The following is a 27,832-nucleotide window of genomic DNA, read 5'->3' as shown; positions in this document are numbered from 1 at the left end:
TCTTGTGGCAGCTCCTCTCTCTGCATGGCTGTTCCCAGCCAGCTCTGCCCACCTTGCTGGGCTGCTGTGTCACTGGAGGGCCTCTGCTGTCCCAGCTTTTCTACCGAGCCTTGTGTGAGACTGACTGCTAAGGAAAAGCATCTCCTGACCCTCAGCACACAGACCCAACCCCTTGGGATGGGGGCAAGGGCTGGCCATGCCTCTCCTCCCCCCTGCACTGGGCTGCTGTGGCATGCTGCTGGAGTGGACTGGGCATGGCTGGGGTGGGTAAGGGCTCTTCCTGAGCTGGAGGGGCCACGACGGCCAGCTGAGCCCCAGCCCACCTTCCCCATGCCATGGGGGCCAGTGGGTTTGTGTGAGCTGGTGACTGACTGCCTGTCCTTGCCTTGCAGCCTCCACAGGATCAGTGACCCAGGTGTCCTCTGTCAGCACTGACTCTGCTGGCTCGTCCTACTCCATCAGTGGGATCCTGGGCATCGCCTCCCCCGGCGCCGAGAGCAGCAAGCGCAAGCGGGACGAAGGTAGCAGGGGCTGCTTTTGGGGCAGTGCCTGCCTGGGGCACCCCCAGGGCTGGGGCAGGGCTGGGGGCTGTGGGCCTCTGGTGGGATGGAGCTGTGGGCATCCCTGCAGTGCCCTGTGGCTCTGCTGCAGCAGGACTTGGCCGAGGTCGCAGAGAAGCCAGGGACTGCCCCAGTGACCCAGGGGCTTCTCCAGGGGTTTGGAAAGCTGTGGCAGCCTGTCAGTTTGGGGCATGCCTTCCTCCACTCTGGGAACCTTTCCCTCCTGCCAGTAAAGAGGGGAAGAGACACAGGCGTGTTGACTCTGTGGCCACCTGAAACAGGAAATATCTGCAAAGTGACAGAACGTTAACAGCACAGACATCTGCTGCTTCTCTCAGGACTTGCTTCACCAGGGACATTTGTCAGTCTTGAAGGGTGGCAGTGAGTACAGTCCAGTTGGGGTTGGATATTGTTGACAGACTCCTCAGATCCACAGCATGTATGGTCCTGCTTTGTTCTGCATCCTCCTGAAAACAATGTTTTGGAGAGAAAGGAGCCAGAGGGGGAGTGGAAGATACAAAAGGAGAAGTTCTCTGCTGGTGTCTTTTTAAAGTACCTTTAGTTTAGTTTCATTTTGGAAGAACCTACATAGAGGTCCATGGCTGTGGACAGTTTGTAGAGCAGAGGGGACACCAGAACTGCAGTGGGGCTTTTTCAGCTGGGGATGCATGTGGAGGAGGGTTGACTGCTTTTCCTGCTGAATCAGCCTCCTGCCTCTTGCTGAGGAACATCCCTGTTTCCTCAGCTGCTGCTGCTGGTGCAGGTCCAGCAGTGCCCTGCAAGCAGTGCAGGTCCAGATCCCTGCACTGCCCCTGTCCCATGTGCCCAAACCCTCCTGGAGGGAGGGGGTGGTGGGGGTGGGCTGAAGCTGTAGTGGCACCCCCCAGCCCACCCCCATGCCCTGGGGGAGACACAGCTGAAATCAGCAGCCTGCTGCCTGTACCAACAGGGTCACGTGCCCGGGCATCCTTTAGTGGAAACACACGATCAGGTTGTAGAGTAGACCCAGATTTACTGAACTGGGAGAAAAACTGCAAGAGGCTGGGGGGCCAATTTCAGCCACATGGGAGCTAATTTGATGGTGGAAGTATAAAGCTCTTTATGCTCAGGTTCTTGCTAAATATACCATTGTTACTGAACTCTGTGATTATACACCTGCTTTTATTTTTCCAAACCCAGGTTATAAATGCATAGTTAAATATATGCATTAAAGCAGGTAGGGTAGAAGTTTTATGTTTTATCAGCCAGGTCAGGGACAGGCTGTCTGTGTTGATACCACATGGCTCCTGTGCCACAGAGCCATTTTTGGGTGCCCGTCAGAATGCACTGCTTTAACTGCAGAGAAAAGGATTAAGTGTTTCCTTGAAAAGCAAAAGCAGTTCCAGAAGTCGAGCTGAGAACCTTCTCAGCTTTTTCCAGTTCACGTTCAGAAATGTGCATGTGACTGCTAAAGCAGCCCCATCAGCTTGGCAGGGTGAGTCGTGGGGTTTGAGCTGCTGGGCTGGACCATCCTGCTGTCCTCAGCAGGCTGCTTGAGCTGCTTCTGCAGTAGGCTCAGGGCTGCAGGTTGGGAGGGGCAGAGTCAGGTACTCCAGCCTCTTTGTCTGATGGGGGGGAGCCCCAGGAGCATCCATAACACCCTCCTTACCCTTCTGGATGGGTCTGAGTGGGGGCATTGTGCTCGAGGAGGAGTCCCAAGGCAGGCTCTGTACCTGCCACGCGTTCCTCTGATATAAGGAGGAGAAGCATGTCACCTGATTTTGGCCTGTATGAGGATGGGGCTGCCCAGGAGTGGCTACTTTGGCCATTTCCCGACTTTGGGGAGCCCCTCCCACTGTGTCCTTTGTCTGTAGCTGCTGGAAGGTGAGTGCCTGCTGCTCTGCCTCCCTGCACACGTCTCCTGCAGCCACTGGCTCTGCAGGGCTGTACAGATGTCCTGGCTGCCCTCGGCCTGGGGGTGGGCTGGGAGGGACTTGCCCTTCCAGCTGCACTGAGCACTTGATATAATTCAATAATCAGTTTTGTTCTCCTCACTCTTGACATTTTATTAGCAGATGTCACCAGTATTTAACCCAGTGGGGAGCTTGCTGGGTAGCAACAGGGGCAAACCAAATCAGACAGTCTTTATTGGTTTTTATAGCTGAAGGTGTCATTTTTTCCCCTCTTGTAATATGGACTTGGAGCAGATGTGCCTTCGTGGGGGATCAGTGGCTTTCACTTTTGGTTAAAGGACATGCTACTGGAGGCTGGCATGAGGGGCAGACTGTCCTGCAGGGAGACACAGGCAGCTGCTGCAGCCTCAGCAGTGGAGGATGCCAGGCAGCCACCTTGCTGCTCTGCCTGCAGATGGCCTCCTCAGGTGCAGTGCTGGCAGGTTTGCCCAGCCCTGCATTTCAGGGAGGGTTGTAGAGGTGCAGATGGGCAGCAGGAATGGCCAGAGTGACCGTGAGGGGGTGCCTGCTCTCCTCGGGGTCTGTTTTAGGCAGCAAGACCCCAGGTCAGAGCAAGCTGAGTGCTCCAGGCAGTGCTGACAGTGTGTAGGGGCTGGTTTCCCTGCCCCAGCAGCAGCTGGCCAGGTGAGCAGGGCTGATTTCATTATGGACACCTGATGTATTTTGTGCTGGGCATCTCCTGTCTGAAAGTCAGAGCTTTCTGAAGTGGGGTTAAACCATCCTTACTGTGCACTGAGGAAAGAGCCAAAGACACTTTGGTCCACACAGTAGTCTGACCCCAGCTTGACCCTCCTCATGGGAGACTGGGGTCAGGACATGTTCTGGGGACAAGAGAGGTTGCTGGGCCATGGGTGTTCAGAGGATTCACTGAGGATGATGGGGGAGGAAGGCAGAGCCCAACCCTCCTTCTGCCTTCAGTCCTCCCTTTGCTAGCCCTGGTCTCCATCCTGCAGAGCTGTGCAGCTGTGGAAGAGGTGTCAGAAGGGCTTCTGCCCAAGAGTAAGCACAACAGTGTTTGTGCCACGCCAGCTGAGAGGGATGCTGCAGCAGGAATGCAGGCCTGGGGCGTGGGATGTGCTTCTCCCCTGAATCTCCTTGTGTGCTGGGCCTGCCTCAGTCCTCACCCAAGGACTCTGGCATCTCAAAGAGCCTGTGCTCTGGGGGAACCATGCTGTGCCTGCTGCTCCTTGCCAGGAGTGTTCACAGGGCAAGGGGAGGGTGTGGGGGTGATGCTGGCACCTAATGCTGGCAGTAGGGCTCTGTTGTGCCCCTAACAATACCTGTATGCTGTTAAAATAGAGACTGTCAGTGGGCACAGGTGTCATGTGGCTCATCCTGCTATGGCTGAAACCATAGAATACCCTGAGCTGGAAGGGATCCACAAGGATCACCACAGTCCAACTCGTGGGAAAAAAGAAGCACAAAACCAAAATCCCACTCCAGGGCTATCACTGCCCTGGCCCAGTGCTGGAGTGTGCAGGCTGGCACCTTTCAGCCCGTGTCAGCTGATGCAGGGGGTGGCACAGAGGGGCCACTCTCTGCTCAGCTCAGGGGCAGCCAAGGTGGCACAGAGGGGAATCTGTTTCCTCACAAGGACCTGGGCTGTGCTGGACCACTTGGGCCGTGTGCTTCTCTTTTATAAATGCAGCTGATTCAAAAGGCTCTGTGCAACCATAAGCCTGGTCTGCCCTCAGCAAAGTGCCTCACAGGGTGTGAGTGTCTGCTCCTTGCTGCAGGAGAGGTTAGGCACATTCAGATAGATGCAGCAAAGAGCTGCAGAGAATCTAAAATTGAATCCTAACAGAGACTTCCCAGCAGTGGAGGAGTTTGGGGAATTGAAGGCAGTGTGGCAGGAAGCTTCCACTTGTACCAGTTTTGTTTCCATTCTCAGCCGCTATAATCCAACAGTGCTGTCAGCATCTGGAGTGATGATGTAAGTGCTGGTGCTTCCTTCCCTTGACTGAACTCTTTGAGAAATGCCTTTAGTCACAGATAAGGTGTGCTCCCAGGTGTTTGGGTCACAGCCCTCTGTCTGAGAGAGCAGGGCTCCGAGGGGGGCTGGGACACTCACAGAAATGAGAGGGAAATGAGAAGGGTTGCCCACCACGGTGGGCTGTACACAAAGGATTGCACACAATGTCTGTAAGACTGCAGAGCCTTCCCTTCTGCAGTCACTGTGGTTTCATGAAGGGATGCCCTGGGCTGGGCATGTCTGGGTATCCAAGCAGGGCTGGCCAGTGCATGGAGCCTGGCAGGGATATTTCCAATGACAGCAGCACTGCGGCCACTGTGGACATCAGCTGGAGATTTCTTGGCGGTGACAAAGGTGGACAGGAGCTCACCAAGTCAGTGACATCTCAGTGATAGACAGAGAAAAGCAATACCACTCAGCCTGAGTGTTTCTGTATTTTGTGTCTTTCCTCCATAACAGAGCCCATGAGCTGTGTTTTCCCAGAGGGACAGAAATAAGAAAATACACTCACATCTAGGCAGAGGTTTGAAGGGCTGTGAGCACAAATGCCTTGGAGACTGCAGGAGAGGGTCAGTGGCCTCCAAAGAGAGCCTAACATGGAGTAAGTGCTGCCAGGTTCTTCTGTCATCTCCTCTTGTGGTCAAGGGACAATGTGCCAAGGAATCAACTCCAGCAGGCTTCTGGAAAGGCTTGCAAAGTATTGTTTCTGCCTTTGCCTGAAGTCCACTTCTTTAAAAGTCGAACACTTTTGAGCTCTAAGCTTTTCCCAGAACAGTCAGGTGTGATATCCTCATCTCTGTTCCTGTCTGCAGCTGTGCCAGGACTTGCAGTGGGTACATGTGGACAGTGTTTGGGGGCACTCTGCTGCTCCCCCTCCTTTTGCTGGACACAGACTTTTGTCTGTTCTGCCCACTGGGTGCCCGTGTCCTGTCTGTGACAGCAGAGAGCTCCCACCTCATCCCCGAGCTCTGTGCCATGCAGAGCCCTGGGTGGGGAGAGCTGTGCCAGCCTGCAGCTCCCTGCAGGGCCCAGGGCTATGAGCCAGCCATGAAGTTAGTCAGGAGTGTGTAAATGTCCCTTTCCAGCTGTGGCTTTCCAAATTTTCATACAGGTAAAGCAGATCTTACTGTAGGTACCCTGGCAATAGAAGCACTGCCCGTTCAGATGCCAGAACCTTTGGTCTCTGGGGGCTGGCAGGCAGGACTGCTGTCTCCCCTCCCCTCTTCCTGGCAGCCCGTGCTGCCTCTGTGTGTGCCCCCTGCTCATCCCAGGACACCTCTGGTGAGCATCTGCTCTGGTGCAAAAGCCCTGTCCCCTCCTGAGAAGGGATGGCTTCTCTAGCCACCCAGGATTTATTCTTGGTGGTTCCTGGAGTTGGTTTTGGCTTGGGGTGCTGGGGCCTTGCTGGATGAGGGGTCATGGCCTGGGAGTGTGGGTGGTGGCAGAGCCCACAGAGGTGTTTGCACTGCCTGCCCACGCTCTCAGCAGCCACAGGTGATGGAGTCCAGTGCACAGATCAGCCACTGATGAGGTCCAGTGCTGACACAAGTCCCTGTTACACAGCTCACTTCAGACAGTGACCAGAGCCTGAGGGTGTTGGGGACTGGTGGGATCCTGTCCAGGACTTTCTTGGGGTCTTCTGCACCCTGCAAGTGATGTGCAAAGGACCAGATCCTTTGGGAATCCTAACTGCTAGGGAAACAGTTAAAAGCAGACAAACACTGAGTGGAAAAATGCAGGAGGTTATGGAAAGAAAAAAACACCTGCCAATAGAAACTCCAGATTTCTTATGTCAAAAGACTTAAGTGTCAGTCTAGGCAGTGGTGAGTAGGAAGGGACACAAGAGAGACTTCCCCAGGGGAATGGGAAGGGGCTGGCCCTGCCTCCTGTGGCACACTGTGCCCACGTGGCTCTGTGGCACACTGTGCCCACGTGGAGCACCTGGGATGCAGAGTCCCACTGCTGGGTCAGCAAAAGAGGCAGCTGAAAAGAGGCAGTGGGAAAATACATAAAATTCAAAAAACTTCTTCTGTACTGCAATCAGGTTAAACAAGTGGAGACATCCAAGCCCAGACAGAGGTGAAAGAGAAAGAAACACCCTCCAGAGTCCTCAGGAAGGGCTGGGGTTCACTCTAATGACTTCTGGCCCCACTTCAGCAGCACTTACTCTCTGGAAATGCTTTACCCCAAGGAATAAGTCCAGGGACTGCAGTGAGATGAAGCTTCTGAAGGGTATGAGGTTTTGCAGGGCTGCTGGCAAGTACTGATCTGAATTTCTCCTGCTGATGTAGACTGTCCTTTGCCTTCAGGGTTCCATTCTTGGGGTTACACAGTGGCTCGGGCTACTTGTCCCTTATTTCTTTATTTCCTCAGAAGAAATGGTTTTCCCTCACCACACAGACCCTGACACCATAACTTTAAATAGGGTTTGATGTGGGCTTTGCTATTACGTTGCAATGATGGCTTCATCTATGCTATATCCAAAGCAATCTACTTTTGGGACAAGTTTTATTTCTTTTTTTAACATTTCATTGGCAGCTCATTTTTCAGTTCTTGGACATAATTTCTGAGAACTCTAGTGGTTTTCTTTCAGTTTTGGCATTGGCCTTTTGTGTACCTGACATGGTCCATCCTGAGTGTGCTGACACGGCAGCGGGCTCTGGCCGTGCTGATTTGGCACCAGCAGTGATGGTGTCACACCCAGATGCTTGTGCATGTCTGAAGGAGGAGTTTAATTTCAGAATTAAGCCCTTGAGTGTTCCAGGAACCACCCTGCATCTGGGGTCTCACTGATGCTGATCCAGCCATCCCAGACATTAACAGGAGCAGCTCAGCTGGCACCGGTTTTCTCCTTGAAATTTCATTCCTCATGAAATTCTAGGGAAAAAAAAAATATAGGTCGGCTCAGATCTCCACTAAAGCAGCATTAAAATAATGCAGTCTCAGTTTCTGAGAAAGTTCTGCATGTCTGAATTCACAGAAATGAAGCAAAAAGCCACTTCAGCCTCCAAATGGAGCTGTTCTGATGTTTGAGAGCAAAGTGTTCATCTGAGCTGTGCTCAGGCAGGACAGAATTCTGGGGAAGGAAAGTCCAGGCTCTGCCGAGCCAGCTGGTAGAGCCTGTGGGCTGAGACCCTCCTGGTGCAGCCTTCAGTTCTGTCAGACAGGGTTCTGTCTGTCAGTTCTGACTGTCAGTGTGAGTCCCAGCTCCCTTGAGAGGCAGGCTGGGCACGGGGTTTGCCTGCATCCTGAGCTCCGGGGCTCTGCTGCCTCTGTGGGACCCCTGTGCACATGGGCTGGAGGGCAGTGCCTGGTGGGCAGCTGTCTCCAGGTGAGGGTGTCCCCCTGCTGCCTCGTGTCTGAGGGCTTTGAGGGATGGGCTGGTTCTGCCCTGGCCATCAGTGACGCTCACCTGTGCGCAGCTCAGCACAGGAGAACTCCCTGCCAGCACAGCTGCCCTCTCCCACACGCAGGTTACCAGCTGTCTTGTGTGCACATCAAGCATGTTTGTCACTTCTCTCCTAATGTGGTCCCCGGGGCCCCTGTTTTCTGGAGAGCTCTCCTCTGGCTCGGAGGTGAAGCCCTGCCAGTTTGCGACTGGCTTCAGTGGAGCAGGGATTTTCTCAGAGCTGTGTTAATGAAAACTCAGACTTCCACCACTCCTTACGGCCCTGCTGTAGCTCCAGCTGTTCTCATCAGGAGCTGTCAACTGCTAGATGCTTTTCAAGGAACAACCTCTTCATATAAATTTAGCTGAAATACAGTTTAGGGGTAGGTGACTTGTCAGATCATCCTGATGGTGCCAGTACTGGGGCTGGCCAGGATTCTTTCATAGCAATGCATTTTTGAAAGAAGAAGCAGTTTTGTGGAAAAGCAGGACTTGCCACTTTTGATGGATGTTTGTTATCAATGCTAATATAAAATAAGTGGAGAAGTCATGAGCAAGATGAATAATTCTGATTTATCAAGGAATCAGTAGACTCCAGAGAGGAGGAAATGCTGAGGTGCAGTCACAATGCATGTATGTACCTATGTGCCTGTACAGAGCATGTATCTATGTGCCTCTAATGCATCTGCCACATATATGTCTAAACAGAGAGGTGACAAAAGTTTTGCCTTACAATGGGTAATTTATATTACTCAAAAATTTTCACAGTTAGTACTCAATTTTTTACATTATGGCCGGGCTTTTTGAGAGGTCTGAAGAACAAAATGAACAAAAGATTGTTTGGCTCTTTGGTGGTTAGTTTCCTTCACATGCTGCTCTGGAACGAGGTGCTTCTGTGAGAGGAGGGTCACACACTTCAGATCATGATGTGTGATGCTGTGTTTTCCCCTTTTCCCTCTTTGTACATCAGTGTCTCTTGGGTCAGCATACATCTGCACTGTTAAAACAAAGGCTTGATTTTCAAACGTGTTTGGGATGAGGGGAGCTTCGAGGAGCTGCAGTGTCTCAGCCTCCTTTAGGAAGAGAGACGTGGCCAGTCACAGGTGGTGGCTGGAAAGAGGCAGGGGCACTATTTCTACACAAAAGGTCCGACCCCAGATCGTAAGGTAAGTGATTTGGCAACTCTGTCATATCAAGAGCTCTCCAAGCATGGTGTGTTTCTGTGTCAGGCTTTCTCTGTGCCCAAAGCAGTCATGGGTTTCCCATTGCCTTGTTCCTTCTGTAAGGTGGGGTGACCACCAGGGCGAGGGTATGGCTAGGCCAGGGTCTCCTACACCCCCCAGGTGTGCTTCTGCTCCTAGGGAAGAAGTAAAGAGTTCTGCAGGTAATGTCAGGTCAGCTGCCTTCTCACAAAGTGCAGCCCTAGTGCCAGGGTTGTCCTGTAGGGACTGAGATTTGCTGCTGTCGCAGTTGGTTCAAGCAATTCAAGCCTACTGGAATTTTAAAATCAGAATTGTTCACTTGACTGAAATGAGAGCCTTGTGAAATCCTGAATGATAGTGGGAAACCACTTTGTGTTGGTGCTTTGGGAAGCTCTGGAGTTATCAGGGTAAGCTGTGATTGCTGTTGCTGCCGGTCGCGAAGTTCCCCGTGAGCATTCAGAGCAGAACCAGTGAGAGGCAGAAAAGGGAGGTGTCCTGAGACTGGCAGCTCTCTCCAGCTCCGTTTTTGTCTGCCGTGTCCTTTGTGTGTGTCCTTTGCACTGAGGGCTTTGCATTGCTAGAGGTGGCTGTTCAGTGTTGACTGAATCCTGCCCATTTTGCCCTCTCCTGGTGTTGGCAGAATAGTCCACTGGGGATTGTTTGCAGCAGGCTTGGTGATGGCATTTTGCAGTCACTTGGTGTGGATTTTAGCTAATTATTTCAATAGCTGGACCTACCGAGTCTGCAGGAGTGTTGGATTCATACCTGCAGGCTGTCTGTATTTCCTGGATGTGCCAGGCCTGGAGAAGAGCCCCTTTAGGAGTTTGTCATGGCACAGGGAGGAGGGTATGGCAGAGCTCAGAGAGAGTTGTGGTGCCTACAAGAGGTGGTGGTTTCCTTGCTTGTGCTGAGTCTTGTGCTGAAGCACAAACCTCGGGTCAGGCTTGCTCTGCCATGGGCTGACAGGTGGGCACAGGGGAGGATATGAAGATACATGAAGATGGGCACAGATCTGCTTCTCAGCAGTCACGCAGTGGCTCAAGCATGTGCAGGGCACAGCAATGTGCCATCAGCCCCTGGTGCTCAGGCTGCATGCATGGCCTGCACCTCCTGAGGCATGGGCAGCCTGTGCCAGCCCCGTGGCTCTCTGGACATCCAGCAGCTCAGGCAAAGCAGCAGCAGCCATCGTCAGCAACACCAAAGGATGTATTTTAGGTGCACCCGGATGTGCTGCAAAAAGCCAAATCCCTCTTTTTATTCCTTTTTTCCTTGAGAAAATTTTACAGATGGAAAAGGAAGTCCTAATTGGGAAAATCTAGAGATGGGTGTGCCTGCCTGCTCCAGTAGGACCTATGAGTGTCTGGCAGATGATGTATTGCACGGGTGTTTTGCTGAATTTCCACAACAAGACTGATTTCAGCTTGTTTCCTTATTTCACGTCCATACAATCACAGACTCACAGAACGGTTTGAGGGGGAAGGACCCTCAGAGGACACCTTGTTCCAGCCCCCTGCCATGTGCAGGAACCTTCCACTATGCCTGGTATTCAATTAGGATCTCAGCTGGACCTTTGAGTCTGTTCTGTGTGTGCTGCTGTGCAGTCTGCCCCAAGTGCTCTGAGGTATGTTTCTCTGTACTCCAGCTCTTCTGTCATGACAGGAGTGCACTCATGCCACTGCACTCCACCTGTAATGCTGGAGCAGCTTTTCTGGAGCTGGGAGTCAGTTTCAGAGCCATGGCCTTTGTTGTCTCCATTTTCTTCATGAGCCTTAGCTAGGGAGGTGCCTCCACAACTCCTTCCTTGGTCTTGTGGGCTGTTCCTTCTGGAGCAGTGACTGTCCACAGGATGGTGCCCATGACTGCAGGGATGCAAAGAGCAGTTGGTCCTCTGAAAGCAAACAATGACTTTTCTTCAGATGACTGTGAGGTGTGAGTGTGGAGCTTGCCAATGTTTTATCTCATCTGAGATTCTGCTAAGAGGTATCTGTAGTCAACACATACCTCTGATAATTCCTGTAAGGTAATAGCTCTAGCTGGAGACTGAGTATCTTTTGCTCCTGCAGATCCATATTTCAGGTGGAGGTTAGGAACCAAGGATTCTTGGCTGAGATGTCTCATATTGAAAGGAAATCCAGTTAAAATCTCCTATCAGCTGGGTGCTGGTCTGGCTGATCTGAGCATGGCAAAAAGGATGTCTGCAGTGGAGGTCAGGTGTTGAAATTCTGTCAGGTACCACCATCAGTGAAATGTGATGGTTTTCTGATCACATGGACACTCCATCTTCATAAAACTGCTTCCTTGTAGCTCTGTAACGGGGTGCTGGCTGCAGTGAAACTTTTGTAGACTGCATCAGCTGCTCTCTGCTTCTCTTTGGTTGCAGACTGAGAAGGGATGTGCATCCACCATCAGCACCTTATTTGTTTAGAAACTCCCTGCAGCCTGTCATCATGGTTGTCTGACATCTCGCAAAATGTCCCAGAGGCAGGGAAAATATGTCCCCCATAGGACCTGGAATGACAGAATTGCAGAAGGGTTTGGTTTGGAAGTCTGTCTCTAAAGGCCATCTAGTCTGACCCCCCTGCTGTGAGCAGGGACACCTTGCTCTAGATCAGGAGGTCAGAGATGCTGATTAGCAGAGCAGACAGGGTCTGTAGGATGCTGCTTTGTGGGAACGATGGCACCACAAGGTTCTTCTTTCAGGTGCTGTACATGATCCACATCCACTTTTAGTCAACAAAATATGAATAGAGCAAACTTACAGTGAGGAAACATCCGTAAGAACAGCTTTGGTTGAGTGGTGGCCATCTCACACAGCAGAGCCTCATTTCCCTGTGATGCTGCAGTAACTGCTGGGCTGCTGGGTTTTGCCTGATGAGCTGTCACAGAGCTCTGCTGGAGCAGGCACTGCTCACCCCCACGCTGCTGCATCTAATGGCCAGGATACATTTCCTCCTTTTGCATTTCAGTGCTTCGTGAGAGAGAGCAGCACAGCCCTAAGGGAGAAGCTGTGAGCAGTTGATGCACAAGTGTGCACATCAAAGGCTTCCTGGTGGCTGAGCTTTTCAGGTGGAGACAACAGAATATCTAATATTGGCTAAACAGGCTTCAGCCTCCCCCCTTATAATGCTGAACAATTATTGTTGAACTTTGCAGTCAAGGTACTCCTTCTGTGTTCCCTTTCCCTGCAGTGCAATCTTCTGCACCTGCTGTCCCTGGGACATTTGACTGTCAGAGTATTCTTTGGAAGGTGTCCAAATTAGCAGTTTTGGGCTTGTTGGACTCAGTTGCCACACTGCCCTGTGTACAGTTCCTTTGAGTTAGACAGATTTGGTGGTGGAGGCTTTTAAAAAGCTCAGACCTTTCAGAAGTGGTACTGGTTTCTCAGCAGTCTGATTACAGGGCTTAGAGTGCCTCAAGACAGGCAGAGGGTCCAATATCCTACCTGTTGCCTGGAAATGCTTAAGCAATACCTTCTGGCTGGATGTCAGAGCCTACAGTGTGAGGAGCACATTCATGCTCCCTTTTTTCCACCTTTTCTTGGCTGGAGGTGATGGGAAGCCCTCAAACCCACTGGCAGTCATCTCTCAGAGACAATGTTTGCTATGTGCTTTGGCTGGAGAGCACTCAGGAGCCTCCTGCTGTGCCACCTGGGCTCCTCTGCATTCCCTTCCATCCACCTGTAATGGATTTTACACCTGAGAGGTTATTTTTGGTGGTACAGTTCCTATCTGTCCCAAATGGGATATTTTGCCTCTTGTTACAATTCACAGAGCTAGATGGGGCTGCTGGTTTCATGCTGTGCAGCATCGACGCATCATGCCCTTGTAAACATTGCTGTCAGCAGTAGCAATTCCATCTCTATTGTCCCAACAAGATTTCATGCTTGACAGTGCCTGACTTTTTTTGTCTGAACGTCAACTAATAAGAAATAGTCATGCAGCAGTCTTTTTCTTCTCTGATTCCTTGGGTTTCCAGTTGGTTCCTTGAGAATGAACACCTACCCACTCTCTCCCTGTTCTCACACTGATTTTCTCCCAGGCAGGAGGACACAGGAGTTGGCATTTCTGGAAGAGGGAGGTTTTTTGGTAGAGCAGAGCCTGTCTTTTTCTGCCTAGCGCCAGTCAGGGGACAAAGAACAGCCCCCATCTATCATGGCCTAGGATGGCAGTGGGGAGTGGCCCAGAACTGTGACGAGTGCTCAGAGATGGGAGGAACATAATTATAGGCATGCCTGAATCCAAGGAAGATTGTTTTGGAACAGTTTAGGTGTGTGCCTTTGAGTTTTAAATTTGTGTAACTGTTAGGTTTACCTGTTCTCCCTCTCCTACAGCTCCATGTTCCTTGTTGCAGCAGCACTTGGGACCTGGTGGTTTGAGCACCACAGCACCTTACTGTGCTGTTTATTTTAAAGTAGGATATCAGGATGTGGGGATGCTGTAACATGAAGTTAGTATCTGGTGTGTCAAATCAGTGTAAACCTCTGAACTCCTTGGTCTTGTTTCTGAATGCTGAGTCTCACTTCCAGATCCTTGTCACAGCTGAAGCAAGTTCCCAAGAATGCTTTCTCTTAGGGGGTTATGGATGAAAACGGAGCTGTTGAGTTGATGGTTTGATCCAGAGTGTGCATGAAGCACGTGCTGCTTCACCACTCAGAGAAGTGGGAAATTTGTTTGCAGTGGAGTGTCCGTGTGTGGTTCCCCTGGTCACCGGTGGGGCAGGAGCTGCTGGCCGCCAAGGACAAGTTCTTGCCAAGCCTTCCAAGAAGCTGATATTCTCTGTCCTGCCCCTCTCTGGGCAGACCCGAGGGGCGCTGGCATAGGGTGGGGGCTGCCCTCAGCACAGCCACCAGGAGGGGTGGATGTCTCAGACAGGGGAGGCATCTCCAGCCTGGCCAGCCTCACCCCGCTGAAGCTGTTGGCACTGTCCTCACTTCAGGAGTGACAAATCTTCCCCTGCAAGCTGTGAGCTTCACCATCATTTTGCACCCCTAGACATGACCTGCTATGTACCTGGAGATGAAAACAAGTCAAAATCGTTACTCTCTGCTCTGTCCTGTGAGTTGGCCAACCAGGAGCCTTTCCTTGCCCCTGATATTTAAAAACAATAATGGTGCCACTTGGATTTGCTTCCTGACACCCATGCTGAGTTTGTAAGCTGGTCACATCTAACCAGTTACCACAAAATTGATTCTGGAGCCTTCAGTTTAGAAACCTGCGAGGTACATTCCAGGCAATCACACTATCTCCATCAGGAACTGAATGAACCAGTCAATAATCAACACTGCCAAGGGTGAAGAGGTCTTTTCTAGCACCCTTGATTTTTTCTTTATGAACATCTCTTCACAGGTACTAGCTATATAGATGGACAGATGGAACATAAATGGTCACTGTGCATACGTGTAATGCAGGGTATGTATGCTTTAACTGAAGACACAGTTGCAGGTGTGTATGTGCACAGTGGTGCATTCCTCACTGTTTGTTCTCTTTCTCTTTTAAACCTTGCTAAACCTTTACACAAAGGTCCAAAACCTTGTTGTGAAGAGAATTGGCAATGATGTGACAATCACCCTGATACCTGGCAAGCCCAGAACAGACTCACCTGCGTTTTTCTAAATCGCCAAAGAATTTTTTGACACATTACAGACAGTTTTAAGAGGTAGGACTTGGCTGATAGGAGATTCCAGTGTGTTCAGTGCCTGGCTGGATGAAGGTGCACGTCTGGCAATGTGTGTGCTCTCATGCTGTGCCCCTGCGTGCCCCTTCCTCTGCACCCACTCAAGGGCCCAGTGTGTGTGCACAGCACAGGTAAAGGCATACAGGCTGCCTCTGCATCTGGAGAGGCTGTAGAGGAGTTTTCTTGGACTTGTGATCTGATTTTTCCCTGGTGAACCCATTCACTCTGGGAAGTCAGAGGCAGCGTGCTGCTGGGTTAGGTGTGGTCTGCACCTGAGGGTTCTTCATTTGTGCTTGGCATTCTCCTTTTCATCCTGGTGGTATTTCAACTGTGCTTTACCCTTCTTGGTCCCCCTGCAATTCTCCGTGCTGCTGTCAGTCTCTGCCTGCCAGAGATATTTGATTTGATCACTGATGCTCACCTCAAGCCCTCCAGCCCCATCAGAGTCATGTGGTCCCACTCCCTTTCTCTCTCCTGCAGCCGTGGGCAGAGGTGCTCTAGGATGCTGTGGTGGGCTGTGAGTTTGCCTGGGAAGGGAGATGCTTTGGGGCCTTGTGCCAGAGCTCTCCATGGGCTCTGGAAGGTCGCAGCAGTGAGAGTGTGATGTCCAGCACATTGCCTTGGTGCAGGTGCCAGCAGGTCCGTGTCTGGGTTAGACTTCCCCAGGTCAGACCAGGTGCTGCCTGGCTGGTGGGTGTGCACAGGTGCAGCCCCCGTGGCCATGGCAAAGTAAGGTGAGCCCACCTGCAGCCACTGGACAGGGTCCTGCTCCCAGTGCTCACCGTGTGTCAAAGCCCACCTGGGCAGCTCCTTGTCATGGGTGCAGCTCACAGTCTCTGGCAGCTCTGGCCACCCTGTCACCTCCTGAGACACAACTGTCAGGCGGCAGCAGCCTGAGCTAACAAGGGTCTCTGACAGTGGGACAAGCAGAAAGCTGCGTCATCAAGATGATAAACATCTTGGGACGGGAGGTGGCTGTGGCAGGGAGGGGTGGGCACACTCTGTGAGATCTGAAACCCATTCATCTGGTGGGCACTGGCAGCTGTTAAAAACAAATCATAAATGGAAATACAGATACAATTGCATTGAAATGGCAGAGGTCTGAGGAGTCCTGATGGGCTGGCGATAGTCGGATGAAACAAATTGCCCACTGCTGTGATACCTCAGCTCCCAATAACAGAGGGCAAATGGCCTTCCAGGGGGAGATATAGATTTTCCTTTGAGATATGGAAAGGGAAATAAACTAAATTATGTTTGAACACGGGGTTCTCTGGTTCTCTCTCTGTCTTTCTCTCTCTCTCTCTCTCTCTCCCTCTAAGAAAAAGAAAGGGAAAAAGAAAGAAAGAGAGAGAGAGAGAAAGAAAGAAGGAAAGAAGAAAAGAAGGAAGGAAGGAAAGAGAAGGGAAATGAGCAAAAAGAGACATAAAATAAGCTTCAGCAGGCATTTGCAATTTAATTGATATTTGGCGGCAGGAAGCCAATCAGTATAAGTAAATTGACGTTCTAAGATAAAAATAATCGGCTAATGGCATGCCTTCCCCCACGGCTGCGAGGCCAGATAAATTCGGGCTCGCGTGTCGGAGCAGCGTGGCGGCCGCGGCCGGCGCTGAGCCGCGGGCTCGCTTCATTTTTATGGCATCTGTCTCTGCTCCCCCAGAGCAGGCAATGAGGGGTTGCACAGTGATTGCTGCTCCAGCCAGCCACGGCGGAGGGAAAGGCTGTAATTAATGGCTTTATTTGCCGGAGCACTGCTGAGAACAATTGAGTGTGTTATGGTAACCGCTGGTGCCCACATTCCAGGGGCAGAAGAAGGCGTGCCAGCGGGTGGGTAACCCTGGCACACAGGGCTGCCTTCCTGAGGGTCAGGGACAGGGCATGACAGGGATTCCGCAGTGCTCGAGGGGCTCGGCTGGTGCAGGTGGGCATCTGGGCCACCGTGCAGGTGCAGCGTGGCAGGAGTGTGCTCCCAGGGAATCCCAGAGCCGGGCACAGAGCAGACCCTCGGTCACTGCTTGCCACAGTAGCGCCAGGGAGAGGAAAGTTGGCATGGATGATAGCGGAGGGACCCGTTAGCAGCCTTCCTGTCCGACCCCCTGGCCACCCTCTTCTGCAGCAGTAGCAAAATCACATGTTACACGTTTTTTTCTTTTTCTTTTTCCTTGTTGAACAAAAAGTCTCTTTCAGAGATTTTCCCTAGTACGGTAGTGCAATCCAGTAATCTTTGTGAATTCTGTGTGGTTTTGTCTTGGCGTCTGTGTCTGGCTGGGGTGTGGGGGAGTGGACATGGTTCTGCATGGCTCTGTGAAGACACATGGCTACATGGAAATGTTTCTGTATACACGTGTATATGTGTAAGGAAGAAACATTTTAGGCAGTGTGCATCTAAAGTGTGTTTCCTTCCTCTCTGAAGAGAATAAAGTCGAAAAGAGGTGGGGAAGTGAAACGGTGAAAAATAATAATGAACCTCTCCTAAAGATTCTGTAAACCTTTCTGAAGGAAAAGTTCTTGTCTTTTACATAAATAACAGGAGAACCTGCTGGATGAGGAGAGTCTGGTGCCCACCCAGGCTTTGTTAGTCATAAGGAGTGGTGGCTTATTTACAGTCAAATACTTCTGACTGTAGATGATAGATAGATAGATAGATAGATAGATAGATAGATAGATAGATAGATAGATAGATAGATAGATAGATAGATGGATGGATAGATAGATAGATAACAGCACAAGGGGTGATGCCTTCAGGCTCTCAGAGAGCAGAGTTAGATGGGACATTGGGCAGGCCCTGGCACAGGGTGCCCAGAGCAGCTGGCTGCTCCTGGATCCCTGGCAGTGCCCAAGGCCAGGCTGGACACTGGGGCTGGCAGCAGCCTGGGATAGGGGAAGGTGGTATGAGATGGGCTTTAAGGTCCCTTCCAATCAAAGCAGTTTGGGATTCTGTGACAGGGTGAGAGGAAATTGCCTTCAGCTGTGACTGGTTTAGATTAGATATTATGAAAAATTCACTGAAATGGGTGCCAAACAGGCTATCCAGGACAGTGGTGCAGTCACCACGTCTAGTGGGATTTAAAATATCTGCAGACATGCTGCTTAGGGACATGGACTAGTGGTGGTCTTGGCAGACCTGGGTAAATGGCTGGTCTTGGCAATCTTAGAAGACTTTTCCAGTGTAATTGAATTTGTGATTCTATGATTCCAGATAAGCTGATTATCTTCTGTTTAAGAGCTGAAATGATTTTGAACTGTAAAACTAAAATAAATTTCATTTTTAAATCTCTGGATGGAGTCTACCCACATGTTCAGTATTTTACCCAGTTGGGCTTTGTGTCACACAGTTCTTCAGAAATGCTCTCTGCTTGAGAAGAAGATTCAGTTTCAGTCTACAAGTGCTTTTCGATAGAATGCAAAGCCTTGAAAATTTCCCCATCACTGCAAATTGGCAGTTGCAGTGAGAGTCCTGCCCTTGGCTCCTGTGGCACCATGCCAACACAGAGAGACAAGACTTAGTCTGCCATGCCAGGCATTCACCCTCAGACCACCCTCACTGAGTCATGGAAACCAAAACCACTGGTTTGCAACATCTGGCTGTTGGGAGCAGAGAAAACATCAGATACAGTGGTCTTCCAAAATTATTTTCTGAGATCTGGCCATCTCTCTCCTTCTCTCTCTCTCTATATATATATATTTATATATACAGAAACTTAAATAAGTAAAAAAAAATATGTATATATATAAAATTATTATTCTTTTCCTGGAGTAGTTATCTAATTAGGTGGAATGGAAATAAGTGAGATTAGAAAAACTGGCACAGAGGTCAGCCTCACCTGCTGGTGTGGTGAGGATGTTCCTGCAGTCTTTGTCTCAACTGAAACTGTAGGAACAGGCTCTCCAGCTCAAGAGATCTTTGCAAGAATTCTGTGGTGTGGCCCAAACAGTGATCCCCTCAGCCTCCCACTGAATGAAATCAGGTTTGGAAATAGCACAAATACATGCAGGGAGATTCACCCACAAGTGCTTAATAAGGGCTTCTGTGTGACAAGCACAGCATCAGGGGAGTTGTACTGTAGATTGCTAAGTTCACTGCAGGATAAATAATTAATGTTTAGGTGACACTAATTAATTGCAGCAATTAGAAAAGGGCTACACTGTTTTTCCTTAAAAGTAAAATCTCAGCTGTTTAATTTTGTTCAGTCTCCAGTGTGTCAGAACCTTTATGGCAGAACCATGACATGCAAGCATACACAGAGGCTTATTTTTGTTGGGTCACCACCTACCTTTTTCATGCAGAATCCTAGAACACCAGGCTGGAAGGGGCCTCAAGGCCTGTCTGGTCCAAACTTTACTGGCAAAAGCATGGCTTGGCGAGACAGTCCAATACTCTGCCCTGCCAAATTCCAGGAGTGCCCAGCATTGAGGAATCCAGCTCTTCCCTGTGGAGGTTATTCCAGTGGCTGCTTGCTCTTGTTGCAAATAATTTTCTCTGTGTGTCCAGCTGGAATCTCTCCAGGACTCACTTCCACCCATTACTCCACATCTTTTCCATGTGATTCCTTGTAAAAAAGGGATCTTTCCATCATCTTTGCAGGCACCCTTTTATGAGTGGAACATGACCATAAGGTTTTCTCTAAGCTGCTTTTCTCAAGGCTGAACAAACTCAGATGACTCAGCCTCTGCTCTTACGGCAGCTGCCCAGCCCTTGGTTCATCTCTGTGGCCCTTCTCTGTCCCCTCCAGTCTGTCCACACCTGTCTGGCACAGTGCTGTCCAAAACTGAGCCCAGCATTCCAGACCCTGAGTGCAGTGTGGCAGTGACTCCTCTCTGCTGGCAGCACCTTTGTGGATGCAGCCCAGCATCCTGCAGGGCCACAGCAGCACACTGCTCATTCTCACTGAGTTTGGTGTCCACCAGCACCCTCAGGGCCCCTTCAACAGACCTGCTTCCCAGCCAGGCTGATCCCACCTTCTGAAGCACTCCTGGATTATGTTCCCAGGTGCCAGACTTTGCATTTGTCTTGGCTGAATTTCAGAAGGCTGCTGTGAGCCCACTTTTCCTCCTGTCAGTTTCTCCAGGAGGAGGTGGTGGGAAACCATGTCAAAAACCTCAACGACATTGGGAGAAACAGTGTCCACCCCTCATCCCACCAAATTTTGCTCTGCACACCCCATTCATTCACAGCATCTCCTGTGCCAGCTGACAAGATCTTCCCAGCTGCAGTGGTGAGAGCTGGGCTGGTGACAGCAGCATCGTACCCTCCCTCCTGCAGGTGGGTGCTGAGGCTACCCAGCACAGGGTGGGGGCAGCTGTGGGCACCTCCTATCAGTGCCAATGGCTTGGGCACTGCTGGTGACCTCCCTGGCTCTGCAGGTGCCAGAAGATGCAGCAGACTGCGTGGCGGTGGCTCGGGCGCTCTCCAGCCGGGGGTCACCGTGGCAGAGTGTGTCTGTGTTCAGGCAGGCAGGAAATGAAGCCAAGAGCAGCAGGGGCTGCTGGAATTCCTGTGTACTTCCAGGCATAGGAAGTACACAGGAATGCCATGGTGGTTTTTCCTGTGTTGCATTATGGCTGCAAACCATAGGGCTGGTGTCATCTGTGCCACTGGTTCATTCTTCGTGTCGACACCTGAAGGCTTGAGACCCCTGTCTGTGATTTTGTAAAATCATGTGATAGCTCATTTATGTGCAAGAAAAGCCTGCAGGTGTTAACAACTCTTTATTAGTGGTCTTTGTGGATAATTGCACAAGAAACGTGCAAGGACACCCCTCGTTTGTGAGACAGTGCAGAGCACTGCTGCTGGTAGAGCAAGCTGCATCCTCCATGGGCTTCTTCTCTCTTTTGCTTTTAGTAAATCCAGCCTCATCATATCTTGGTGGTACAGCTTCAGTTTTCTGCTAGGAGTTTGCATTTTAGGAGGAGTAGCATTGCTGTTTGGGAGTCCTCTGCATTTCTTAGGAGGTTTGCCTTGCTTGAAGGCTTCTCACCTCCAGCAGAGCTTGCTGAGTTGCAGCAGAGCTCCAGAGCTGGTCACTTTTGTGCAGACCCCATTGGGCTGCCTGTCCTACCACCACTTTTCCTCTGGCTGTCAAATTTCTGTCTCCTAGTATTTTTCAGAGCTGTAAATCCTCTCCTGCTCATTTGAAAGGAGAGGCCATTTTAGCATTTCCAGACCTACATAGAGCACAGTTTCATCCGCAACCTGCATTAGTCCTTGTCACTCAGGCACACAAAGAAATTGTGGTTTTGAAAGAAATGACAAAAATATGTGCTATGACATGGTATGGAAGTAGCTATAAACGATATTAAAACTGCTTCAATAAGCTTTTAACAACCTTTTAAAAATGCCCTTTGAGCTGGGAGTACATGATATAAAGTGCACGTCTCTAAAGCTGAACACAGCTTACAAAAAGGGATTAGGAAAATAGTTTCACATAATCATTTTAAGGAACTTGTCAGGGCATTTTGTGTATAATTACTGGAGTTACAGCTCACCTTAGTTACTACAGAAATCATACAAATACAAGCATGTTTCCACATCACACTGCAGCTGGCCAAGGGTGCCTGAGCCCGGAGGCTTTTCCAGGTGCCCACAGCCTCCTGTGGCCCAGGAGCCGTGGTGGGATGCACGTTCCCACTCTCCGTGCCCGCCTTGGGGTGTCTGCTCTGCTCTTCTCAGCCTCTTCCTCATCTCAACCCTCATCAGCCTCATCTCTGCACTTCTAAATTCCCCACCACGCAGGGGGCTATCTCTGACATAACTTTTCTGTTGTTTAAATATAAAACAGTGGCAGAAGAGCAGTCACAAAACTTCCAGTGGTTCCATCAGTGCCTCCAGCCACTGTTCTCAGGTAGACTCTGTCACATGGCGGGGCTGGTGCCCATGGGCATCCCAGTGGTTCCCTGAGGATGCTGCATGGAGGCTGAGCTGCCAGGCTGGGGATGGCCAGGACAGCAGCCCATGCTGCTCCACAGATTGCTGATGACTGTGTGCCTGGATCCCCACGGGGGTGGGCACATCTGCTCAGCCAGCTGTGCTGGGGTCCTACCGCAGTGCAGGGGACAGTCCAACTGGCTCTCCTCCACCACCCAGCAAAGCTCCTGGCTGGAGCTGCTGGGCAGCAGAACAAACCCTGGCCTGCTGTCAGATGCTCTGACCTGTGGGAGGTCCCCCAGCTCAGGGGCACTGTTTGCCCCCAGGTGCAAACGTGCAGGGTGCAGGGCTGTGTCCTGTATGTGCACGGCTTGTGGCATGAGCAGAGTCCATCCTGATGGAAGTCTGGGCAGGTGCACAAGCAGTCCAGCTCCACTCAGTGGCACTATTTGCACAAATGTTTGCTCAGATGTATGCGCTGTCAGATTCACAAGCTTCAGGGCTGCTGAGGTGTGAGGTCCCACCATATCTTTGTGGAATGTGGGATGGTGGAGATTGCAGGTTTTTCCTAGGAGATACATAAAAGCTTTTCCATATATGGCTACAGTGGGATTAAAATAACTGTAGGAGGAGGACAACTGTGATCTCATGGGGAATCTGTTCAAGAGATAAAACCCACTTTGTTGGTGAGTCTCATAACCAGCTTTGCTGTGCAGATTTGCAGCAGTGCTGTGGGTGGCACAGCTCCAGCTCGTATGTCTGGTGGGTATACAGCCCGACTCCACCTTGTACGTGAGGGAGGACCTTCAGCTGCCTTACAGAAAAGAGACAAATGTTCTCTTGGTGGAGAAGAGCTGCATCACTCACCAGTGAAGGACCAGAAGTGTCTGGTGATGAAAGTGCGACTCGCTGTGCTGCTGAGCATTTTAGGAAGAGCAGCACTGACAGGCCAGTGACACGGCACAGCTCCTTTTGTCCTGCTTCTTCCAGTCCCCAGAGCCAGTGCAAGCCTGGAGCTGGATGTGCAGGCACTGGCTGGACGGGCTCTGCCGTGCAGATGGGTGCTGCTGGAAGGGCTCACCTCTGGGAGCTGCAGAGACGCAGCCTGGCCTGCAAGGCTGTGCATGGGGTGAAGGCAACTTGGGGAGAGCCAGGGGCCCTCCAGCTTCTGCTGGCTGGAGTAAGGGCAGCTGGGAGAAGGTGCAGCAGAATCCCAATGGCCCCTGTCTCCAGCAGTGCAGGGGACTGTGCAGGAGCACAGGGCAGGAGGGAGGCCAGGCTAGTGACAAACGAGGTGCACTCAGGCTGTGCATTTACATGGCAGATGAAACACCCCTGAAGACCACTTGCCATCCAGTGCCAGCCACAGGCATGGTGAACTCTGACCAGCCCTGTGCTTCTGGGGTGTGCTAGGGTGCTGGCAGTGCTCAGCTGGGATTGCTCTGGGGCAGCTTGCCTGTGTACTGGTGGTGTGCACCACCTTTGACTGGAGCCAGATGGCCCCAAACTGGCGCTGCCCTTGCTTGTCCAAGCACTGACAAGCGTGCAGTGGGCTTGGGCCATTCAGATTCCTCGTGTCCTCACAAATCCTGACTGCAGAATGGGTAGAATACCTGTAAAAACAGAACGGGAAAGTGAGAGTGTTCACCAGTGCTTCCCCTGAGTTTTCCCATGCTTGAAGGCAGGACAATGCACTGCTGCTGGCAGATGTGGGTCTCTGTGTCTCCAGAAGGAGCTGAGCTGATCCAAGTATATCTAACAGGTCAAGGCTTGAAATGAAGAAGCAATAAGCCACTGAAATGGTACTATCACCGAAACATGATTGATCAATTGAATTCTATCAGAGACAGTGGGCAGTGAGATTAACTCAGGCCTGATGGGTTCAATGAGTTAAAGCATGATGTTCATTTCAGCTTCATTTCACCAGTCTTTGCTTGTGAAATTGGTCAATCAATAGAGGTTGAAGATCAGATATATATATATTGGTGACCATCTTATAGGGAATATAATCTAGCGTAGTCAGCTCCTGACTCCGGCTGCCTTCAGTGGTAATGGAGACAGAGCAGAGACTCTATCAGTGCCACCGAAATGGCCTGATATCTTCTCCAAATGAAAAGTATTTTTGGATCTCTGATGATTTATCATTTTTTCCCCTTCTGTCTCACTTTGATCTATGATAAAACTCATACCTACCTTTGTGAAATACAGTGATTTCTCTAAAAATATTTGCACAGCGATCAACTATATACACTTCAAAATATAAAGACCCCTTTTAGTGATATTGCCCTTCAGAAAAAAGAAATAACAGGGTTTAGCAAATCTGAATAGTGTAAATACAAAGATCTCTCTTCACATATGTGGTCCTGGGAAGAGCGTTCTAAGGCAGCTCTTATGTATACAATCCAAATGTGTACAATCCTGAGAAGGTGGTGCGAAAATTCAGCTTACGTTTTAAACAAAACCTTCCATGTGGTAATTAAACACAGTCTTTATCTTCTCTGGACTAATTTACAGGCATGCTACAAGAAAACAAATCACCTTTTTGCCTCCTGGTAATATTTCATTTGCTTCATAATGTTTTGAATGTGGTGAATAACATCCTCCCTAATTAGCCTGCATTTCCCTATAAGGTGGAGTAATTAGGTATGATAACAGGTAATGAAGTTGGACAGTACAAATTAGAGGCAGAAATCACGTCCTTTATGAATGTAGGCTGTTCATGGCACTAGCTATGTATTTCCTTAATTCACCCTGTGTAAGCGTGTTGCTCAAAAAAAGAAGGCAAACAACCTGAAAATCTGAAACCAGGAGATTCCTTTTATCCTCGGAAGAGCACTGCATCAGATGAATCCACCACGGAGGTGCACACCTCATGGCACACCTTTATGGTTAATAGCATTGGAAATGTTAGTCCAGCTGGGTTTCTGGTTGGCATCTGTTTCTCAGCTGCTGTCACCTTGCTGACACTCTCGAGTGGAACTGCACCAGGGCAAGGTCTGTCCCATACTGTAATACAGTATTTAAACAGATTCAAAGAATCATAAAGCACTTTGTGTTGGAATGGAACTTTAAGTCCACCGTGTTCCACCCTCCTGCCATGGCAGGGACACCTCCCACCATCCCAGGCTGTTCCAGCCCCAGTGTGCAGCCTGGCCTTGGGCACTGCCAGGGATCCAGGGGCAGCCCCAGCTGCTCTGGGCACCCTGTGCCAGGGCCTGCCCACCCTGCCAGGGAACAATTCCTTCCTAACATCTAATCTAAATCTCTCTTTTTTCAGTTTAAAACCATTCCCCTTTGTCCTATCACTATCTGAAGTTGCACTGACGTCCTTATCAGTGTAAAAAAAGGTGGAGCTGAACCATTTCCATATTTCAGTGCTTTTCGCTGGTCTTTCTATATTTTGCCTTGTTTTCATACTAAGCATTAAGGCTTTTAAATATGCTTTAGTATTTTGTGAAGATAGCATCTTTTGTTCTTATCTTGGTCTGCAGTCTCAGAAATAGTATTTTAAATCAAATGACTTGTCTGGTTAGGGTTGGTAAAATTCTGGTTTCCTCGTATTTAGCAATTTAAAATATTCTCCTGCTGTTCAGAAAGCATGTCATGGATGAGTATCTAACCACAGAAATGCACAGGAAAGTGAGATCTCAATTTATCAAATCCTTCAAACTGATCTTGCTATTTGCTTAGGTCCACAGAAAATAACTTGCTCTTAATTAACAGAGATGTATGAGCTGCAGTGTCCAAGGACAGGTCAGACAGGACTTGAGGCAGCCTGAATTGTGGAAGGCATCCCTGCCCATGGCAGCTGACTGGAACTGGATGGTGTGTAAGGTCCTTTCCAGCCCAAACCATGCAGTGGTTCCATTTTTTCTGGGTGCCTTTCACATCACTTGGGCAGTCTTTTGTCAGCAAGGCTGTGGATGGCATCTCTTCTCAAAGGCAGATGTCTTCTGTGGCTAACTCTTCCCAGACTTGTGGTGGGTTGTTCAGACTTTGGCTAGCCACAGAAGATCTTTGCTTGTGTTTAACACCTAGATTATGTCCCAGGCAGGCCAGTTGCTTTGGGAGCATGTCTGGCTTTTGTTGTGAAACCACAGGTCAGTTTTCCTGGGCAAGGTGTGAACAGAAGGTGTCCATGCGTTTCAGAGTGGGAAAGGATTGCATTTTCCCTGCCAGAAAATGCCTGTCAGTGAGTTTGGAGCCAGGGAGGCCGTGGTGCAGACCTGTCCCCAGCATGACAAGGCTTCCAGCTGCAGGTGGCAGGGGGGATTGCTCTCCAGGCTGTGTGCAGCTGTGGGAGGCTGAGTGGGTGCTCTCAGCTGGGTGGGATGCCAGAGGGTGGGGAGGCTGTTTGAACAGGCATGGCATGTGCTGCAGCCCTGGTGCTGGAGGGGCAGCACGTGCAGGCTCTCCCTGTGGCAGCTCTCAGTGCATTACATCTCGATGCATTTCAGCAGAAGGAGTTCAGGAATTGTGGGCTAATGGCATCATCTTGTCCCATATGCACAGTCATACAGAGATAACGGATGAAATGTTTGTTTGGGAGGAATGTGATCTTTTGTACTAAGGAGAGTGTAAATCTGTGCTCTTCACTCAAATTTCTGGAAAGATGCCATTGAACTGGGAACTAACTGTTCTGCAGAATAGAATAGGAAGGGGTACATGTAGTGCTATTGTCAATAAAACATGTGAATGCAACCCTGTGTGCATGCACTGATTACATGAAAAATGTTTTTATCACTCCCTGGAGCCTATTTATAATTAAAATTGTTTAAAGCCTTCCAACAGTATTTTAATTCTCAAAGATATTCTAGTTAAACAATGTATAATGTTAACGGCAAAATGATATAATGCCTAACAGCCAAACCCATCCTGAAGACCTCCAGGAACTCCTGTCTGTCGTATGCAGGGCGCAGGAAGTCCTTTAGTTCTGCAGTGGAATCCAGAACGTACCGGCAGTTAGTCTGAATCTGCTGCAAATCCCACCGTGCAAAAGTTCAAGCTCTTCCTTTGCTCACAGGACCTGGAGAGGAGGTGACAGGGACAGTGAGGGAGGCTTGGGTGGCTCTTTTTGTGCAGCGTCAGCCACCTCAGGGCTCCCAGTCCTGCCCAGCCCCTGCCCAGCCCCTCCCTGGCACAAGTGCTCCGTGCATTATTCCTCACTCCAGGACAGCCTGACTGCCCTGATCCCATCTCGGGTCCTCAGGAGCTGCTGGCAGACAGGGATGTGCAAATGGCATGGGCTGGCAGCAGATGTGGTGCTTCCAGCAACTTACCAAGTGCTGACTTTGAGACCAAAGCCCTGCAGAGCCCCACTGCCATCTCCACATGAATTCATACTTTCTTTGCAGAGACAAATACCCTCCTCTTCCTTGTGCTTTGGTGGCAGTGCCTGGGGGTCCTCCCTGCCCCAGTGGCCCCTGGAGAAAGGGCAGCTGGGCTGGCTGCAGGGATGTGATGGCATGGGCACATGAGGGAGCCTTTCTTGCTAGTCCTCACACTCTGGTGTCTGGGCTGGGAGACCCTTCCCAGCACTGTCCCTGTGCCTGTCTCTGGCTGAGGCTGCTGCCCAGGATTTCCTTCCTTCTCCAAGGTGCTCACTCCCAAAAACCTGGAGCTGCTCTCCATCATAAAAGTGCTGGTGGTGGAAGGAGGGACTACTGCTCCATTTTCAAACACGAGGGGATCTCATTCTACCTCCAGTCTCTGGATGCACAAACTGCACAGACTGTACTGGCATCTCTAAGAATCCTTTTCAGGTCATGATTCTTGTATAATTTCAGTCCCTTTTATCATCCCCTTTATCCCAAATCTGCATAAAGCTTTAACTTTGATGCCAAACTGTGAATAGCAGTTTAACCTGAAATTTAAAGCCAGCATTTCCATGCTCAAGAGACAGGGTCTCCCTGGCCCCACGATTCCATACAGCTACCAAACAGAATTTTAATTCCATAAGCCATGGTTGACTAAACTCAGCACAGGGTCTATTAGATACTATTTGATTTAGAATAGTAAGAAAAAAAAAAGAAAAAAAGAAAAGAAAAAGAAAGGAAAAAAAAGAAAAATACACTGCTTTCTTGTATCCCTCTGTACCTTCTCACACCTGGACATCCCACTCAGACCACAGACCTTCAGGTGTTTGTTTCCCTTCCTGTGTGGAATAAACTGATCCTTCCACTACACAAGAGCCATAATCTACCCTTGTAAAATTGCATTACTT

General features: G+C 50.1%; 1 protein-coding gene across 1 annotated transcript in view; it reads left to right on the top strand.

Moving 5' to 3' along the window:
* Nucleotides 1-27,832, top strand: part of PAX5 (paired box 5) — a 128,175-nt gene that overhangs the window by 10,366 nt on the left and 89,977 nt on the right. Inside the window, exon 4 of the mRNA XM_050987256.1 lies at nucleotides 393-521. Within this exon, the coding sequence (XP_050843213.1) occupies nucleotides 393-521 (129 nt within the window). The remainder of the gene's footprint in view (nucleotides 1-392; nucleotides 522-27,832) is intronic.

Source organism: Serinus canaria, chromosome Z (assembly GCF_022539315.1).
Source record: "Serinus canaria isolate serCan28SL12 chromosome Z, serCan2020, whole genome shotgun sequence".
Lineage (NCBI taxonomy): Eukaryota > Metazoa > Chordata > Aves > Passeriformes > Fringillidae > Serinus > Serinus canaria.
This window is presented reverse-complemented; position numbering and strand designations above follow the sequence as displayed.